At 40.8% G+C, this 21,212-nt stretch overlaps 1 protein-coding gene across 5 annotated transcripts in view; it reads right to left on the reverse strand.

Moving 5' to 3' along the window:
• The window catches only part of LOC149203970 (endo-1,3;1,4-beta-D-glucanase-like), a 439,676-nt gene that overhangs the window by 178,273 nt on the left and 240,191 nt on the right, over positions 1-21,212 (reverse strand). For 2 of the 5 annotated variants that reach the window (XM_089403639.1, XM_089403642.1), the window contains exon 2: positions 8,034-8,055. The exons of the other annotated variants lie outside the window; for them this stretch is intronic. In XM_089403639.1, the coding sequence (XP_089259765.1) occupies positions 8,034-8,055 (22 nt within the window). The remainder of the gene's footprint in view (positions 1-8,033; positions 8,056-21,212) is intronic. 5 annotated transcript variants of the gene reach the window in all.

A 21,212-nucleotide genomic window follows, 5' to 3' on the forward strand; every position in this document is an offset into this window, starting at 1 on the left:
TGAGATCATCTACTACAGGGACCGGATCTTCTTGACTGAGGGATCTCAGCTCAAGAAGAAGATACTTCAAGCATCACATGATTCACCATTGGCCGGCCATCAAGGGTTTACCAAAACCTACAGGGCCATTAGAGAGAGGTTCTCATGGAAGGGCCTCAAAGAGGACATACTCCAGCATCTCCGGGAGTGCGATATTTGCCAGAGGAACAAGGAGGAGATGAGCCATCCTACAGGATTATTGCAGAGTCTTCCCATTCTGGAGGGTAAATGGGAGAGTATTTCGATGGACTTCATCACAGGGTTGCCCATGGTGCAGGGCAAGGATTGCATCTTTGTCGTCATTGATCGACTGACAAAGTACGCACATTTTTTCGCCATATCCGCACACTACACAGCAGCGCAGGTGGCCGAGCTGTTCTTCAGAGAGGTCTTCAAGCTACATGGTCTTCCTAAGACCATCATCATTGACACAGACAACCGTTTCATGGGCGGGTTTTGGCAGGAGCTTTTCCAGTTGGTGGGGATGGAGTTGACACCGAGTACCAGTTATCATCCACAGACGGACGAGCAGACAGAGATATTTAACAAGTGGCTGGAGGGCTACTTGCGTAACTATGTCAGTGGGCAGCAGCAAGCATGGCTGAAGTGGTTGCATCTGGGGGAGTACTGCTACAACACTACACATCACATGTCCATTGGTATGTCACCATTCTATGCTTTGTATGGATATCATTCTTTATCTTTTGCTGACATGATGTTTGGTGCTAGCAAGGCTCCGAGAGCCAAGATTTGGATCCAAGAGAGTCAGGATATCCTCCGAGCTCTCAAGGATAATATGGCTACAGCGCAGAACCAGCAGAAGCTATATGCTGACAGGGGTCAGGTGGAGAGACAGTTTGAGGTAGGGGACTTGGTCTACCTACGATTACAGCCATACCAACAGTCGTCACTGAAGTATAAGGGAGCTAATAAGCTCAAGCCCCGATTTTATGGGCCATACAGGGTGATACGCAGGATTGGACAGGTTGCGTATGAATTGGAGCTGCCCCAAGGCAGCAAGATTCAGAACATTTTTCATGTATCATGCCTGAAGAAGGCATTGGGGCAACAGGTGATAGTGACAGATGAGCTACCACCCACGGATGATGAGGGGCAATTGGTGTTGCAGCCAGAGGCTATTATTGATACCAGGGAGAGGCAACTACGGAGCAAGATGGTCCGGGAATTCTTGGTGAGGTGGAAGAATTTACCGGATGAGGATGCCACTTGGGAGAGAGAAAATTTTGCAGCATCCATCACTTCAGTTGCTTGAGGACAAGCAACATTTTGCCGAGGGAGACTGTAATATTCCTAATTAGCCATGGCTAATTGGAATATTCGATTTTGCTCAATTTTGCCTTCTATAGTTATTTATAAATAAAAAGGTGAGGAAAGGGGGACATAACTCACTTTATGAATAAAGTCACTCCCTAGTAGCACAACGTTGTAACTTAAAAGTGGAGCCAAGGGGGCCCAAGGACCACGTAAAAAAGGGGCCCATGTAGACACTTGGAGGGACTGCGCAAATGGAGAAGGAACACGTGGCAAGAGAGAGGCTATGTTGGAGGAGGTGGGCCTTAGGGTTTTTAGAGAGGCCAACGCTATAAAGGAGAGAGGAGCGTCCTCATTTTGATGATTCGATTATGTTGCATTTGAGCTAGTCACTTCGACTTAGAGCACGTTGGCTGTTTAGCCTGTCTGCGGCATTGTTTAGTGCATCGAGTGTCTCCGTTCGAAGATCTCACGCTTAGCCCTGGGGGACTTCGAGTGCCTGCTCGGGCAAGGTAGTTTCAATAGTATTTTGCAGGAGGAGCGATTTCTGGAGTTGAGGAGGAGCTGAGTATTTTGATGACTGCGCAGTCTTGAGAGGGGAGGATGCAGTTCTTTTGGTAGGAGCTCCGGGTTGGGTTTTGTGGAGGATTTGAGCTTGGAGATTCTGCAAGGGATTAGCCCTTGCATATTGGAGGATTTTGGCAGAGTTTCAGGTAGAGTTGGAGGATTCTCTTCAAGAGCAGCGCAGAGCCTTGAGGGAGAGCATAGATCCTCAAGGGGGTGATTTTCGGGGGTCGGCTATTTTAGAAAAGCTTTCTAGGCTTTTCTGGGTTTATTGAGCAGAGGCTGATTCCAGAGTTTCAGCATTTTCTAAGGAGGGGAACAACCCCAAATCCTCATTTGATTCCAACAGTAGCAGCAGCACATCAGTTCTCCAGCAATTTGGACGCAGTTCAGAGAGAGGCCATTTCCTTACCGTTCTAAGTGTATTTCTTCACTTGCCTTGTGCAAGTCGAGGTGCTATCTTTCTGATCACCTCTTGTACTCTTTCCATTACTCAGTATAATAAAATGGCTTAGCATTTCTCTCTGCATTTCTCGAGTTTCTTCTTATATTCCATGTATACATTCTTGTATGTTGCATTATTGTTATTTCTCTGGTTGGAGTTTGCTTGTGTTTGAGGGATATCTCTGATAAGGGATATTACATTATTGTACTAAGATTTTTACTTTGTTAGATCTTAGACTTTTGTGATCAATATTCTGAATAATAATGTGGTTCATCCTCAAGACAAAGATTTTTACTGCTGCATAGTAAAATAAACCCTCATATGCTGCACCGGTTTTCCCTCGGGGTTTTCCCGAGGACATTAGTCCAAAATAACTATGTTAATTGTGTGCATGAATTTCTTAGTTCTAGTTTAATTTTCCACAATGTATTTAATTTGTTGTGAATAATTGCAATGTGATTTATTCGATATTAATGAGAAAATTAATAAATTACTAATCAGTTAGGAGAATAAATTCCAGTCGCTACAGTTCGAGGAATTTTCACATGGTATCAGAGCGTGTTTGATCAAATTTGAAACTTAGAGCAAGGGAAGCAGATGTGTGGAGTTTCCGAGGGAGATCTGAGCACAATCTCTCCAGATCTACACAGGCTAGCTAGTGGTGCAAATTGTAGAGGCAAATGGTTCGATTTCCAAATCCAGTCCGCAGGCAATGGATTTGCTAGAGAGGGCTCTGGTGAGTAGATCGGTTATTTTGCAGAGAAGATCTATCAAATCTGGGCGCAGAGATTTGCAACAGTTGCAGATCTACATAGGGTAGGAAGAGAAAAGCACACAGAGAAGAAGAGGGTTTCCAATTTCTAGTTGCAGTCAGATGATCCATAGACAGTTGCAATAACACAGTGTCAGTGGATAGTAGTCAGATAGACAGTTGCAGTAACACAGCGTCAGCAAATAGTAGTCAGATAGACAGTAGCAGAGCCAGTTGCAGTCAAATGATCGAGAGACGGTTGTAGTAACATAGGCAGTGCGAATTGCCCAGTTGCAGTATGCAGGTGCAGTTCCAACTAGAAGATTCCCAATGCAAAGCTACGCAGTCTAGTTTCCAGTGTAGGACAATGCGAGTTGCCAGGAGGGAGCAGAGATATTTCCCATAGGGAAGTTGAGACTCGGAGGGAGTCTAGCTTCAGAGGGAGTAGACCTATGGAAGCTAGTACTTTCGGATCTAGGGAGATCAGACTCATTATAGCAGTGGTTGCAGCAACAATGTAGAGATAGCAGTAGAGCAGTAGCAAGCAACAGTATGAGTAGATCAGAGTTTGCGCAATAGCATGATGGACAATATTGTCTTCATAGTGATTTCAAGTGACAAGGAGATTGGTCAACTTAGAAAGTGGAGGAGGTCAGTCAAACATCAACAACACATGATTGTCTAGGTGTAGGAGAGTAGTATTGGTGGAGAAAACACCTTCCTCACTAAGAGGGAGTGTTATTTTTTGTAGCATCACACAGATGTTCTAGACTCATTTTGTATTTAAGAGGCAAAGGAACACAAGATCTCCAAAACCCATAAAAAGTTTCGCAAGATAAGCTTGTGAAATGCCTCAATTAACTTAATTGATCAATAATTAAAAAATGCCTATGTCTAACCTAGGAAAATTGATTGATTAATGGAAATTAATTGAGGATGATTGAGAAGGCTCTAGAGACTCATATGGATCCAATCTAAGATGACCTTAGCCATTGATGAGGATCTCATCATGGTCGTTGAAGCTCCAGTGAGAGATTATAAGAGCAAATCGATGGGATGAGGAGAGAGCAAGTATCTATGTAGCAAGTGAGGGAGCAAGTATCTATGCAGTGCAAATTTCCCAGTGCACAGAGATTCAGTGAGGGAAGAATTTGAGCCAGTGGAGGAGGATCTGTGATTGAGGGAGCAGAAGTAGAGAGATCCGGAGAGTTTTCCAGTGTCTCCCCAATGCCACTTTGGCAAGAGAGAGGAGGTTGAATATTTTTGCAGAGAGGGTCACATAGCCAGTGCGAGTGAGCCAAAACCTTGTGTGAAGTGCCGAAAAGGAGGTCGACTCAGTTGTTGGAGGGCAGAAGATTGTTCGGAAGGCAGAGCGACTTCATTCCAGAGGCAGAGGGAGGCAAGATGGCTCATCTAGAGCCAGCTAGTAGGTTGTAGGATTTTCCCAGGTCAAGCAGTGCAAATTCTGGCAAAGCAAGTTGCTAGTGAGAGAGTTCGAGCAGGCCAGAGGGAGGCCAAATTATTGCAGAAGGGAGAAAATTTCTCTAAAATATTTTGCTAGTATATTTTCCAGAGGATTGCTAGTTGGGCATCCACATTATTGTACTCAGACTTTTATTGTTGCATAATAAAATATACCCTCATCTGTTGCATCGATTTTCCCTTCAAGGTTTTTTCGGGGACATTAGTTCAAAATAACCGTGTTAATTGTGTGCATGAATTTCTCAGTTCCAAATTAATTTTTCGCAGTGTATTTAATTTGTCGTGAAGAATTGCAGTGTGATTTATTTGATATTAATTGGAAAATTAATATATTGCTGATCAGTTAGGAGAATCAATTCCAGTAGTTGCAGTTCAAGGAATTTTCAGAAATGAGACGATATGAGTCAATTATGGGATGCCTCAAGATGGCACACATCCTTTCTGACTCATCCAAAGTACCATTATGGTAAAACATGGTTGCCCCTCTCACCGACCATATTTGGGATCTATATTGATGAGCTAGAGTCCTTCCTTCATGAGCATATCCGGAAGAGCGATGGATGTCTTCTACATTAGGTGTTGATCTGCCTACTCTTCGTCGATGACCTGGACTTGTTGGCCTCTAATCATGTGGGCTTACACAGACAAATCAATCAACTAGCCAATTTTTGTGACCTCCAACAGTTGACGATCAACCTAGGTAAAACCAAGGTTTTGATCTTCAAAGCATCAAAGCACTCTCTTACAAATTTACATTTCTACTACCATGGGACAGAGATTGAGATCACCACAACTTACAGTTACCTGGGAGTACAATTCATATGGCCCAATTTTGGTTTGCAGTAGGCCATCCAACCTCGACTTAGTAAAGGGTATGGTTCCCTGGCCCTCATCAAGTGATAGTGCTTCCAGGGGCAATTTCAGGATCACCAAAGCACTCTCTTACAAATTTACATTTCTACTACCAAGGGACAGAGATTGAGATCACCATAACTTACAGTTACCTGGGAGTACAATTCATATGGCCCAATTTTGGTTTGCAGTAGGCCATCCAACCTCGACTTAGTAAAGGGTATGGTTCCCTGGCCCTCATCAAGTGATAGTGCTTCTAGGGGTAATTTCAGGGCATCTCAACCAAACTCTATCTTATCGAGGCAATTATCAGACCCATAATTCTCTATGGCTCTAAAATATGAGGATCAAGCTTGTTGCAAACGGTCTAGACTAGATTAGAGGGAGTACAAACCTTGCTTCTCAGGCACATCATCTAGTGTAAACAAACAATACCACAACCCATCATTCAGGCAAAGTTTGGTGTCCACCCTTTCCAACTCGAGGTCATTTTCCACTTGGTTTCTTTTCTTCATAATGTTTGATCTCTCGAAGACTGCCACTGGGCAAGAGAGGTATCATTGCTCCTCAAAGGCTCTTTCCTTAGATCCTTCCCCAAGCTAGGGCTAAGGTTGGTTCTCAAAGGCATCCTGGCTTCTTCAGAAAATGAGTATCTCCCTAGAGCGCCTTCCCCCATTTGAATTCTCCTTTGATGCGCCATGCTATCTCTTGCCAACTAGACAGGTTCTGAACTAGGCTATCAGAGATGATATCTATAGATTCTGCATTTAGGTCACCTGGATCTCACCTCCGACACCCCTGAGCTCTAAAATGTCTTTCTACCTAGAGCACTTTTTGGAGCTAGCTAATGGCATGATCATCTAGCCCCTTTATTCACGCAGACATTGGATGCACTCGCTCATGATCCCCTTGGGATAGTTTCAGGTCAACTCCCATAGACTTTGAATAGAGATAGATCACCATATATCATGATTTGATAGGATCTGCTAAGTGTTTTACCTTTAGGAGCCGAAGATAGTGATGCACCTCATTTCCAGTGCCCCTGAGATCAGAGGACACTATCACTGCCTCTACAAGGACTCAAGAGGCTCCCTCACTACCTCTCTCCAATACCAGGATCGAAGATGCTTAGCCCTCTTCATTAGGGATATTTTCAACCATAGATCTCAACTCTTGCATGCCATGCCCTACCCTAGGATGACTAGACCAACCTCATACTTCCTTGTTGATCTGACAAATCAGGGAAACAAACAGTTGGTAGAGATCCAGAGCGCACCAAACAACCAAATGATGAGACCTCGGGTTTCCCCTCATCCTCCTCCTCTGGGAGACCACCCGATCCCATTGAGACCAATTCGAAGGTGTCAGTTTGTACATTAGGCCACATGTCCTCAAAGCATTAGACAGATCAGCTCCAGACAGATCTAGAGTAGAGCACGCCCTTCCCATCAAACTACCTCCTAGATCCAAAAGAGTACCAGAGATCCATTCGGAGTTTCCTTCTTCTGACATAGGGTTTCTACAAGTATCCTTCACTCGTACACCCCCCCTGAAACATGCAGCCAAGCTCCTCAATAGTTCCAGAAGACTCCAACAGCAAGCCAATACCCAGTTCACCCCCCTCACCCTTGACCATTAGACTCAGGAGACCTTCACAACATCAACCCCATCATCTGATCTCCCTCCATCACTGTCCATCTTGATAGGTTCTTGGGTTGGGTTGTCCACCTCTCTAGTCTTGGACAAACTCAATCAGTGTTTTGTATCATTGTTTCTTTGTCACAGTTTTATACATATGTTTTGATGGTATACTTATGTAAGTTTCTTTTCTTTGTATTATTTTTGGTTTTTTCTAGGAGTTGCACCAGCACTCCCACATAGTACTCACTGTGGTTGTACTCTTCAGTCCCATTGACCCACTTTTGTGGTCATTTGTTGGACATTGATAAATTATCTTATCTTATCTTATCTTATCTGAAGTTGAGACAGCATGGCAGTTAGAGAGTGCCTTAGCTTGCCTTCCCACAAGGTCTATTGATCACAAAAATACAGTCATTTGATAAATTGGGAAGGTGACCTACATTTCATTAAGACATTATGTATCTAAAATCTGGAGGAAGCCTAATTTTAGAATCTATTCATCAGACATAATTCTCTATAAAGTTTAACTTCTAGAGAGAAGCTCTGAAACACTGTAATGTGGTCAAGAGGAATCTCTTTCCTGATTTACTTTGCCCATTTATGCTGTGTGGATAGTAGTTTTGATTTTCAGCCATCATAAATACAAGCTCTAAGATATTGCACGTGTCTAGCCAGCTCAAGATTGTCCAATCTGAGAGAACACTTTATCTTGTAATTTGTTGGCAAAGAGTTTCAGATCAGCGTGCCTGTGCAGTTAATGCATTCTCTACTTCTAATATGTTATGCTTAACGAAGATATTTAGTTTTCATTTTTCTTGGAAAACGAGAGCTTTAAACAGAAAGCAATTAAACCACCTTAGACAGGCACCTTACTCGGGACATATTGATGTAGACATTCACTACAGATTTTAACCCTGTTAGAGGAGGTTGTAAAAGTACACTAAAATGCACAGTTTCAAACTTTAATCAATGGGCATCAAATTATACCTCAATTTTGGAGCCTCAAATCCTGTAACAGTACAAAAAGACAGACAGAAAGCATTCATGTCAGCCACGGGACAATGAAAATTACATTTTACTATTACTAATAAGTTCCATTGCATTCCTAAACTATACATTTCATAGTCCCAACTCCTAAGGATTCGTAAGGTATGCTTCCCTAATGTATTCAGCATGTAGTATAATAGTCCTAAAGATGCAACAGTAGAAAATTTAACATTAATAAATACTTCCACTCAATCTCTAAACTATCCAGCACACAGTCCCAAGAATACATAAAGGTGTATTTCTAAGCTATTTTTCAAGAAGTCCCAAGGATGCAAAACATTGCAGACAGATCTTACCATTTACACAGAAGTGTGGGTGGGGAGGGGGTGGCGAAGGGTGGAGTGGAAATGAAAAGCAAGAAACCCCATAGAAACTAAGGAATCACAAGATCTTTTCGACCTCAAAAGACACTACTTCTGGTATATTTTAGGCATATAGCAATACCAAGAAAGAGAACAGCTTTGACCCCAAACATTCACGTTAGTAATTGATTGTTGATTCATGGAAACAGTAATATGTTGTAGCTACAAAACTAATATCAGGTTCAGCAGATCCAATCATGCAAGAATGATACAAGTTTATAACACTGTGGATAATCATTTCCATACAACGTAATGTGATAGAACAGCTTTGACCCCAAACATTCACGTTAGTAATTGATTGTTGATTCATGGAAACAGTAATATGTTGTAGCTACAAAACTAATATCAGGTTCAGCAGATCCAATCATGCAAGAATGATACAAGTTTATAACACTGTGGATAATCATTTTCATACAACATAATGTGATTATCTCGCTGCATTCATGTCATTGTGAATACATGCCCTTCTATTATTGAAACACTTCTCTGAATCCAATGGTAGGCACTGTTATACACCTGTAACCTGACATACGTCAATTATATCAGTGCATGTTAATAAATAATTATTTATGTGTTGGGTTAAAACCAAATTGTCATGTCCTCTTAAGGGGTACATTAACTGTTAGACATACGTTCCCTGCCATGCCATTTGTAATTTCAACCGTCTTGTCTATTCAATATGTTTCTTATTTGGCCTATTGGTTTGCAATGTAGCGTGCTCATCTTGAGACTCCACATCAAGAGAACCCTAGTGTTCGAATATTCCAAGCAAAGACCTATTCAAAGATATGCTAATCCTATCAAGATCTATAAAAAAGAATTTTCCAGAACTCTCCTAGTTAAAGCTCTTTTTAGCAACCCCCCATCAATAACTCCAATGGTTTTGCAACCATATGTTTCCAATGCCTTCAAAGCCTTAGACATGTCGAGAATCTAAGGTTACCCTCACAAAATGTCTAAGAAATTTGATAAGTGGTTACCTATATTTTTAGGCAACAATGTTATTACTCTTGAATTACACTTATCTTCACTTTATAATATCTTTGAACCTCATCTAGTCCAAGATGAGCATGACGATGTAGTCATGAAGCTTTTTTCTGTATCGTTAGTAGAAAATGCAAGATCGTGGTACAATAGTCTCCCTGAGAAAAGCATTAAATCTTGGCAAGCTTTCCATCATGCTTTTATAAAAAGATGGGCAATTAAGAAAGATGGTATATTACTGTTGACTCAATTCAATGAAATTAAGAAGAAAGAAACAAAGTCTATGGAGGAATTTGATATGAGATTTAGCACATTGATAAAGCAATTTCTTGAGGACCTTAAGCCAAGAGATGAAGCTATCCTTTCCTGCTTTTCAAGGACAATTTGGTTTTATACTAAGGATTAAGTTTCCAAATAGTTTGGTAGAAGCTCAAGAGTGGGCTTGTAAAATTGAATTGAACATGTTAACCTGCAAAATAGGACCCTTCAATATGCCTAATATGACTGTTGAGAATAACCCTAAGGATGTTAGTAATGTTGATCTCACTTTATATTCCATAAAAATTTCAAATCAAAATTTGATCAAATAGCCACCTAAATCAAGCAAACCCAAGCTTCTCTCCTAAATAGGATAACTATCCTAGAAAAGGAAAAGGATGAAGAGTCTAGAATTAATCTTAAGAAAGAGAATTACCTCCAATATACTAGAAGAAACAAAGCGCTTGAAGCTTCTTAACCTAATGATTCCGAACCAAACCTCCCCCAAGTATGTGGACTAGATACCAATATTGTGATAATCGCGATCGGGATTAAATTGTTGAAGGTCTAGAAAATGAAAAAATCGTAAAAATCGGTAAAAATTGGCAAAAAATCGGCAAAATTAATAAAATACAAAAAAAGCAATTTTTTTCAATTTTTTTAGTATCTAAAGCATCCACAACATAAAATAAATACATTGACACATAAGTATGAAAATAGAACTAATATATAAGATGCGTAATATGTCTAGTGCTACATCACACATAATAGTGAATCATGTCCTGAACTAGGATATCGGGAATGGCTGCCTGAAGGGCCAAAACGCCGTTTTACGTTTTGGATACGTATCCACCCCAGAAACGGCAAAAAAACGGCTCAAAAACGTTTTGGGTGATTTGGAAACGTTTTGTTTTTTTTTCTAGCCGTTTTTCAGGCGTTTTCCTGAAAAAACCCTCCCGTTTTAAAAAAACCAATACGTTTCAGCGAATCGTGAAACGTATTTTAAAAATTTCAAAACGTTTGGTCAGCAAAAACCTTGCCCGCCGGGAACAGATTAGCATTTTAAGTTTTGAAGTTGTAACTTTTAACTTTACGGGCACGGTTTATGATTCATTCTACCCTAACCTAATTCCTAAACGACAAGAGCGCTGAGTGCTGAGTGCTGAGTTCACTGCCGCCGCTGAGAGTTTCGCTGCCCGTTGAAAGTTACTGAACCTGCCGGCATCGTTGGACTTGGTACACGACTGATAATCTTTGTCTCTTTTTATCTTTCGATTCATCTCTAGAGTCTAAAGTTTAAACGCAATGATTTCTTGCTTTCAAGTTTCTGCGGCATTAGTTAGCAGGCTGTTTCGTTTTCTCTACACTGTACAGTGAGTGAGTATGTAGGACAACAAAGTTACAAACGTTAACCTCTTCTCCTCCATCGTTCTGTCTGGATGGTAAATCCCAGGTGTGTTTTATATAGTGTTATGGTTGATACTGTCAACACTTCCAGTTCCGGCTATGTTAATTAGATGTCTATGTTGGAGAGCTGAGAATTAGAAACAGTTGCTAAGTTTGCTGATGTGCTGTAGCATCTCTTGTATACTTGGACAGTCTTGTATTTTGTAAATGCATGTCTAAATTTTCATGGCTTAGAACTGTAGATTTAATGTTAAAAAAAAATCTTATGCACATGCAAAAGTCATATGGGATACGTGAACTGCTATGCAATAAAGGACAGGAATTGTTAATGATGTGCTTGGTCTTTTAGACGTGAAAATTGGAAAGTACTATGTAAAAACTTAAAAGGCACATGAATTATCGAGAATGAGCTTTGGTCTGTTAGACCCAGAAATTGGAAACGCTTGTAGTTTTAAAAATCTGTTATTAAGATAGGATACTGTACAGTACAAGAACATGATCTGAAAGTAGTTTATGAAATGGCTCTCTGAAGATTTTAATGGACTGGTCACTGAAATGGGAAGAAGAGCTATGAAATCACCCCAGATATCTTAAAGTTTATTTCAAATTTTTAAATTTTGAGATCAGTGCAGCAATGCTCTAAAATGGCTCAAACATCCATGAAGAGGGAAATAGTTCATTTTGTTTTAATAATAAATACACAGGCAAACCTGGATTAACAACGCTGGAATCAAAGGATTCCATGGCTTCATTCCATTATATCATAAAAGGACAAAGAATCAGAGGTTTTGCCATTTGGCATTATCTTCATCTTGGAAGTTGGAACATAGTTGACATGATACAGGTAGACACAAGCAAGACTGCCTCCCTTGGCTTTTAAGTTTTTACTGGAACTGTTTTGGTCTAGCACAAGATAGATTCAAAAAACGCAAGACTGATATCAAATATTACCCACAGTTCTTCCAAACAAATCCTCAGCCACCAATAACAGAGGTCTTGGGCAGCTTGAATGGCACAACAAGAGGGGACTAAACCCCCTTTTTAGTAGCATCTTGAACTCCAGAAATAGACTGGAGCTGGGTCCTCAAAAGGACAAAACTCAGCCCATTTAAAAATGGCAGAACTCAGCCCACAAAGCAGCAAACTCGACTGGCAAGTAATAAGAGGTAAACTCTGGCCAGATAACAAGATATATTTAGCCAGCAAAAAAGGAACCCTTGGCTTGATATGAGAAGGTAATCTCTGCCTCTTTGGAGAGTGAACACTGAAAACGTTGCTTCAATATGGCATATGTTGAAACTTGAATTGATGATGATGAATCATGAATCATGATAGATCATAGATGGTATAGATAATCTAGATTCTGAAATATGAATGGTAATATGAATTTTTTATTTTTAATATAGATATATATATTATATATTTATTATGTGTCGTTTCCTGCCGTATCGTATCCAGATTTTTTGAAAATTTGCCGTATCCGTTTCAAACCCCGTACCCGTATCCATTCCCGTATCTGTTTTCTAGTAACTTAGGTCCTGAATCCCGAAACCTGACTCGACCTCAAAATATCAACAAAAAATATAATAATGTGTCTCATATCATGAGTCATATGTTGATTTAGGTTAGCATCGGATGTGCTCTAGCCATGAAAATTGGTGGAGAGGCTAAAGCACATGAGATCTCCAAGACCCAAAAATCGTTTTGGAAAATTCCATCTGGATGAAGAGTTATTAAAATAATTAATATTTTTAATGAGTTCCTAAGTCTAAACTTAGGAAAATAAAAATATTAATGGGTATTAATAAAGATAAGGATGAGAAGCTTCTAAGAGACAAAGATGAAGTCTATTTTAATCTTAGCCGTTGATTAGGGACTTAATCTCGACTGTTGATTCATCAACAAGAAAGGTATAAGAGAAGGCTTGAGGGTCAGTTGGAAATACACTGAGGGAGACCAGTCAGTTCGATTTCTGGAGTAGGGCTTGCTAAGAAATTCGAACTAGAAAACTGGATTGCAGCAAGAGGTAGCGAGTACGTAACAGAGAGGCAGGGACAGTGCCAAAGGATCAGTGCAGAGATCAGAGATGCAGACGCAGAGCCACTCAAGAAGACGTAGAGGCAACAAGACTGCGCAGTCACTGGAGGGCCTGCATGGGTGACGCAGAGAGGCCAAGTGTTGATGCAGTGAGGCAGAGTGCTGACGCAGAGGGCCTGGGAATTGCGCAGAGGCTAGTTGGACTGACATTGAGCCTAGGGGAGATGTCGGAGAATTTATCTCTGTTGGGTGACCCAGTTTGGCACCCTAGTTGTACTCAAGAAAAACTAATTAATAAAATCCTCCTTTGCTGCATCGGTTTTCCCGCATTGGGTTTTTCCGGGGACAATTTTCCAAACATAACTGTGTTGATGTGTTTGATTCTTGTGCATGTATTTGTTTATGCTTAATGGTGTGATGTCTGTAGTAGAATTTATTTTAATATTTACTTAAGGGATTTCGTAAATAACTTATTGAAGAATAAATAGGTAAAATAAATCAGTTGCTGCAGTAATAGAATTTTCACCTGGTATCAGAGCAAGGAATTAGAGACAGGAAGGGAAAATCAATTATGGGTCGAGATCATGATGCAGAGGCATCTACGTCAGGAGACTCGTGCAGATTTTTAGACAATTGCACAAGAGATAATAATTTCAATTTCTCTATGCTGGCTTCCAGATTGGAAGAAGAAGTTGCTTGTGTGACAAGCTCTGCATCATCAAAGGTATGGTATATAGACAGTGGAGCCTCCTGGCATATGACAGGAATCCGGGAATGTTTCTCAAATTATCAGGAGGAAAGGATGAATTTTCAGATCACCACGGGGAATAAGGCAAAGTGTACTCCAGTAGGGAAGGGTACCATAGTTTTTCAAATAGAAACGGAGAGCAGTTCTGTGCTACCAATATGTTGCATGTGCTAGGACTGGCGATGAACTTACTTTCCGTATCACAACTTCAAAACAAGGGCTATGATGTTTTCTTCATTAAGGAGAAAGTATACGTCAAACACCCGAGTTGGAAAAAGAAAGTGCATATCGGAATCAGAAGTAACAGGTTGTATAGGTTACAACTAGAATCACCAATGGCACTGATAGGCAGTAATGGAGACAAGGATTTGAATGAAGTATGGCACAGAAGAATGGGACATTTTCACCATGGGGCTCTCAGAATTCTCAGGAAAACTGTAACAGGAGTTCTAGATCTTAGTACAGAACGAGATGATGTATGCAGAGGATGTGCTCTGGGCAAGTATGCCAAAGCAACATTTCCTAGAAGTAAAAACAGGGCCAAGAGTGTACTAGGATTGATACACTCAGATATCTGTGGACCAATGTCCACTAAAGCTCTTAGTGGTGTTGAATACTTCGTCACCTTCATTGATGACCACTCCAGGAAAATTTGGATTTATTTTCTGAAAACCAAGGACGAGCTTTTCTGTTGATTCAAACTCAAAGAGTTCAAGGCTCTGGTGGAGAATCTGACAGGGAAGAAAATAAAAATTTTGTGCTCAAACAATGGTGGAGAATATGTCGATAAGGACTTCATTGATTTTTGCGCTAGGGAGGGCATCAGAAGAGAGCAGACAGCTCCTTACAATCCGTAGTAGAATGGAGTAGCAGAAAGGAAGAACAGGACTATCGTGGAAGCAACTAGGGCCATGATGTATGATCAAGATATGCCAAAATTCCTATGGGAAAAAGCATGCAACACAACAGTCTATGTCCAGAATAGAACTCCTCATAGGGCATTGGGCAAGATTACTCCAGAGAAAGTCTTCACCCGGAAGACACCTGAAGTCAGCCATTTCAGGATATTTGGGAGTTTAGCATATTGTCGCATACCCGAGGAGAAAAGGAAGAAGTTAGATCAAACTGCAGAGAAAGGATATCTAGTGGGATATAGCGAGAATGCTAAGGCATATATAATCTATCTTCCAGGGAGCAAGAAGGTAGTAGTTCGACGAGATGTGAAGTTCATGGAAGATAGGGCCTTCAGAAAATCTCGGGAAATGCCTTCCGAGGAGCAGTCAAAAGATGAGTCGTTGGTCAAACCACTTCAACCAGCGGAAGCCAAGAATTCTCCTTCAGAACAGGAAGAATCACAGGAAGAGGAGGAGATAACAGATGCACCTGCTACCAGAGGAAGAACGAGTCGGGAACTTCGACAAATTCTGCGGGCTGCAAAAGATTTCATCAGTGCACCGAGAAACAATCAAAGGGAGTGAAAACAGCCAGATAGATATCGTGCCTTAGTAGCTCAAGATGGGGAGCCTTCTAGTTTTCAGAAGGCCATTCAACATCAAGTTTGGATGGATGCGATGGTAGAGGAATACAACTCTATAATGGTGAATGATGTCTGGGAAGTAGTACCTAGGCCTCAAGATAGATCGGTGGTAGGTTCGAGATGGATCTACAAGATTAAATACGCTACAGACGACAGTGTGGAAAAATACAAGGCCAGGTTTGTGGCTAAGGGATATGCTCAGAAGGAAGGAATTGACTACAAAGAGACCCTCGCCCCAGTAGCCAGGTATACATCTATTAGAACTGTGATATCTCTTGCAGCACAGATGGGATGAGAGATTCATCAGATGGATGTCAAAACGGCATTCTTGAACGGGGTAATAGAAGAGGAAGTATACATTGAACATCCAGAAAGCTTTGAGACACATGAGAAGAAGTCTCATGTATGCAGATTAAAGAAAGCCTTATATGGGCTCAAACAGGCACCTAGAGCGTGGTATGGTCGAATTGATGGCTACTTGTAGAAGATGGGGTTCCTCAAGAGTGACGCAAATCCAAATCTCTACTATCTGGTTGTAGAGAATGAGCCCCTAATCCTAGTATTATATGTGGACGATCTCTTCCTGACAGGATCATCCAAGCTCATCGAGTACTACAAGAAGAATCTAGCCACAGAATTTGACATGAAGGATTTGGGGCAGATGCATTATTTCCTGGGGTTGGAAGTTTGGCAGCAAAAGGGGGAGATCTTCCTTGGACAAGGGAGATATGCTACAGAAATTCTAAAGAGATTCAGGATGCAGGACTGTAGGCCTATGGCTACTCCAATGATCACCAACTGGAAGAAAATTGATGCATCAGAAGACAAGGATGTTGATCCCACCTTATACAGGCAACTCGTAGGGTCCCTGATGTATCTGGTCAATACCAGGCCAGACATTTGTTATGCTGTCAACACCCTCAGTCAGTTCATGGTGGAATCAAAGAGGGCGCACTAGGCAGCAACCAAACATGTTCTCAGATATATACAGGGAACAGTCGATTATGGACTCTTGTACACCAGGAGTAAGGATATCAAATTGAGTGGATTTACTGATGCAGATTGGGCTGGAAGTTCCGTGGATCGAAAAAGTACCTCTGGGTACTGTTTCAACATTGGATTGGGAATGACCTCCTGGTGCAGTAGGAAACAAAAATCTGTAGCTATGAGCTCAACTAAAGCAGACTATATGGCCGCTAGCATAGCTTCGTGTGAAGCCATATGGCTTAGAAAACTGCTTGTGGACCTATTCAGAAGAAGGATGGAAGCGACCAGGATCATGTGTGATAATCAGGGTTGCATCAAGCTCTCTGAGAATCCAGTATTTCATGATCGGTCAAAGCACATTGATATTCAATGTCACTTTGTCAGAGACTGTATCCAACGAGGAGCTGTACAGTTGAGCTACACTCCTACAGGAGAACAGGTGGCAGACATCCTTACCAAAGCCTTGGAAGAACAAAGTTTGATTATTTCAGGGAGAAGATGGGGATGATAAAGAATCCATTTCAGTAGCAAAAATGGGTATGATGTTGCAGTGCAGATGCAGTGTTGGGAGGAAGGACCAGCAGCAGCACAGATGCAGAGGGAGTTGCAGTGCAGATGTAGTGTTGGGAAGAAGGACCAACAATAACACGAATACAGAGGGAGCTGCAGTACAGATGTAGCAGTTGCAGTGGTAGAGCCATGGGCAGCAGTACAAGATGCAGTAGTACAAAGGATGTTGGGCATGAAGACTAAACATCAGCACAGGTACCGATGTCGGATGATCATGGTGATGCTCAGTTGTGGAGTATTGATAGAGCACATTCATCGCTAAGAGAGAGTGTTGATTTGGTGTAGAATCGGATGTGCTCTAGCCATGAAAATTGGTGGAGAAGCTAAAGCACATGAGATCTCCAAGACCCAGAATCGTTTTGGAAAATTCCATCCGGATGAAGAGTTATTAAAATAATTAATATTTTTAATGAGTTCCTAAGTCTAAACTTAGGAAAATAAAAATATTAATGGGTATTAATAAAGATAAGAATGAGAAGCTTCTAAGAGACGTAGATCAAGTCTATTTTAATCTTATCCGTTGATTAGGGACTTAATCTCGGCTGTTGATTCATCAACAGGAAAAGTATAAGAGAAGGCTTGAGGGTCAGTTGGAAATACACTAAGGAAGACTAGTCAGTTCGATTTTTGGAGCGGGGTTTGCTAAGAAATTCGAACTAGAAGACTGGATTGCAGCAAGAGGTAGCGAGTACGTAACAGAGAGGCAAGGACAGTGCCGAAGGATCAACGCAGAGATCAAAGAGGCAGACACAGAGCCACTCAGGAAGACACAAAGGCAGCAGGACTGTGCAGTCACTAGAGGGCCTATGTGAGTGACATAGAGAGGCCAAGTGCTGACGCAGTGAGGCAGATTATTTACGCAGAGGGTCTGGGAGTTGCGCAGAGGCTAGCTGGACTGACGTTGAGCCTAGGGGAGGTGCCGGAGAATTTGTCTTTGTTGGGTGAGCCAGTTTGGCACCCTAGTTGTACTCAAGAAAAGCTTGATTAATAAAATCCTCCTCTGCTGCATCGGTTTTCCCACATTGGGTTTTTCCAGGGACAATTGTCCAAAAATAATTGTGTTGATGTGTTTGATTCTTGTGCATGTATTTGTTTATGCTTAATGGTGTGATGTCTGCAGTAGAATTTATTTTAATATTTACTGAAGGGATTTTGTAAATAACTTATTCAAGAAAAAGTAGGTAAAATAAATCAGTTGCTGTGGTAATAGAATTTTCACATTATATACAATGAAATGAACCACTAAGTAACTAATGATTTCCTCTGCCCCTCTTGCAAGAAAATGTAATAGCTTATCCTCTAGATGAAGAAGGCCCCGGGGCTAGAATTGGACTCTGATGTCCTATAGAAGCTGAAGAACTAGGAGCCATAGGAGGTAGACCACATCCTCTATTTGTGACCATAGTAGGTGGTGTCACCTCCTCCTCCTATTGTTCCTCCTCCCCTACATTTGTTACCCCCTCCACTATCTCCTCCTCTAACCAATCAGGGGTCGATTCCATGGCAGGCCTCTCGGGCCTTGGCGTCAACCCTCCATGCAGAAGTGTTGTCAATCCCATCGAATGAGATCGCCTCCACATCAGGTATCCTCTGAAGTTGCCTCACCCACAATCGGACATTGTAGTAGACGTAGACCATGTCGTTAAGACACTAGGACTCCAACTTGTACGAGAGTCATAAATTATAAATTAATAATTATAAAAATAATAAATTATATTTTTTATTATTTAATGAATTCGAAAAATTAATTGGAAAGTTTTTAACATGTTGCACTTCTTGGTGTGTATTTTTTCAAATACGCTCTAGTTGCGTTTGCATCCAGAGGAGCTACATGTTTGGTTGAGCACTTGAATGGCAAGGTTTTGGAAATTGGATACTCTGCCACCATAGCTTCTCCACCACACATCTATAACAAATAAGAGAAACATAAGAAAAAAATTGAAATTTGAAAGTTGAAGCAAAGTATGAAGAGACAATGAAAATTGAAAATTGAAACAAACTAAAGCTTAACTGGCATTTTGGTTGTCCTACTATGGATAGCCATGTCAATGCTAAATGTGCCACCTACCATCCTGTATATCTCCATTTCTTTAGAAAATTTTGCACATTTTGCTAGAGTTGACATCATCTTCTAAACACAAGTGAAGAATCCATCCTTGACCTCAATATCAAATATGAAACCACAGTAGTAAGAAAATGTAGGGTTTAGGTAGATCCCTGCAGCATGAATGGGATGATGGGAGTGTATTGTTCCATTTCTCATCAATCACTCTCCATATCAGTTGTTGTTTCTCAAACCCCTCATCCCTTTTATCATCATAATAGTTGTGAATGGATTATTTGGCCCTATCCATGGCCTCATACAAGTAGCCCATTATGAGTTGTCTCCATCAAATAATCGAAGAACCTTTACCAAAGGTTTAGTAATGCTACACACCTCCTGCACCCTCGCCCAAAAGCTTTCCTAGTATGAAACTAGCCTGCATATGGCCTCTCCCTTTGGTTTGCGGCTAAATGACAAAGCACGCCACTCCTCTGAAAGAAACATTCTCTTCACATCCCACATAGAATTCAAGAGAGATTGAAGAGATATGAAGCTAGCGGCAAACCATGTAATAGCAGGGCACGCCAATTCCTTGTTATTGGTGAATGTTCTCATCAAATCAAATGCATGATTATATATAAATTTTGCAATGTTTTTTGATGATTCGACAATATCCCTGACAAAAGGAATTTTCCCTATGTCCTCCAACATCAAGTCAATGTAGTGTGCAGCATAAGGAGTCCAAAATAATTTAGGATGCCTCTCCATAAGCATTTTGCCAGCAACAACATAATTTGCAACATTGTCCATTATGACCTGGACAACATGTTGTGGACCCACCTCCTGAATGAACACGTCCAACAAATCACATAATAATCATGCATCTTTGATATGTGCAGATGCATCAACAGATTTCACAAACATTTTCCGTCGGGACAATTAACCAAGAAATTAATAAGGGTTCTACCCTTTTGATCAGTCCAACCAACTGACATCACAATGCATCCTATCTGTGTACATGATGCCCTAAACTCCTCAATCTTGCAGTGCAATCGACCTTTTCATTGTGAAAAATATGCCCTCTCAAGTCATCATAGGAAGGGGTTTTGTACCCCAAGCCAACAATAGCAATAGCATCAACCATAGGCTGCTAAAATGGATTGTTCCTGTCAATGCTGAAGGGAATGTCACTCCATAGAAAACATCTTCCCGCCAGCTTATCAGTTTCTTCCTTCTTTTTTTTAAGAGTTGACCTAATAGATGGTTGGGCACTAGGTGTGGTTCTAGAAACAAAAAATGATGAGGCAGTTGTGGGATTGACTGTAGAAACTGATATTGAAGAAGAACCACTCTCACAGTCACCTCCCACCACTCCACCCCCTGCCATTTAATTCTTCATAGCTTCCTTGTTCTGTTTGATTGTCTCTATATTTTTCAATGATTTGAGGGCTCTATGGATGGTTTCTAGAGTTATATTTGTGCAAAGTCCTACTTCATGTCCCGAAATTTGTGCAAGGTGGAATTTCAATCAGTATACTCTCCCTGCCATATGGTTCCCACATAACTTGCAAGTCAAATTTGATCCATCAAGCCCCCCATCGGGTTCACCATATTCCCACAGAGGGTCCGATTTTCTTGGCATGTTTGTTGAACTCTTAATTTAAGCTTGAACCTAGGACATAAGAAGAATTTAAAGTTAAACAAATCAAATTAACAATCAACATTTTGAATTTTTGACAAAAAAAACCTCCACTCAATGCAACAATAATGGCAGAAAAAACACACTCAAATCCAAGCAAAAATCATGGAAAAAACCTACGTCACAAGAAGAATTTAAATAAATAAAATTAACAATTAACATTTTGAATTTCGACAAAAAAAACCCTCTCCACTAAATGCAACAATAATGGCAAAAAAAACATACTCAAACCCAAGCAAAAAACATGGAAAATATATGGGTTACTGAAACCCAAGGAAAAACAAGGAGAAAACAAAAAAATAAGGTCGAATTCGATACCCATACCTGAAATCCATGCCCTACTGAAGAAACTCGATCCAAATTCAAAATTTCTTTGCTTGGGATCCTAAATTCCCTCGGTTTTCTCCTCTCTCACCCTCATAGATTCATTCTCCTCCTCCTTAGCTCTCACCCTTTCCCTCTGATTGCAAAATGAAACCAAAAAAA

This window comes from Pinus tabuliformis, chromosome 2_1 (genome assembly GCF_031772625.1).
Source record: "Pinus tabuliformis cultivar Carrire ecotype Pingquan chromosome 2_1, CPIR1, whole genome shotgun sequence".
In the NCBI taxonomy this organism is placed as follows: Eukaryota; Viridiplantae; Streptophyta; class Pinopsida; order Pinales; family Pinaceae; genus Pinus; species Pinus tabuliformis.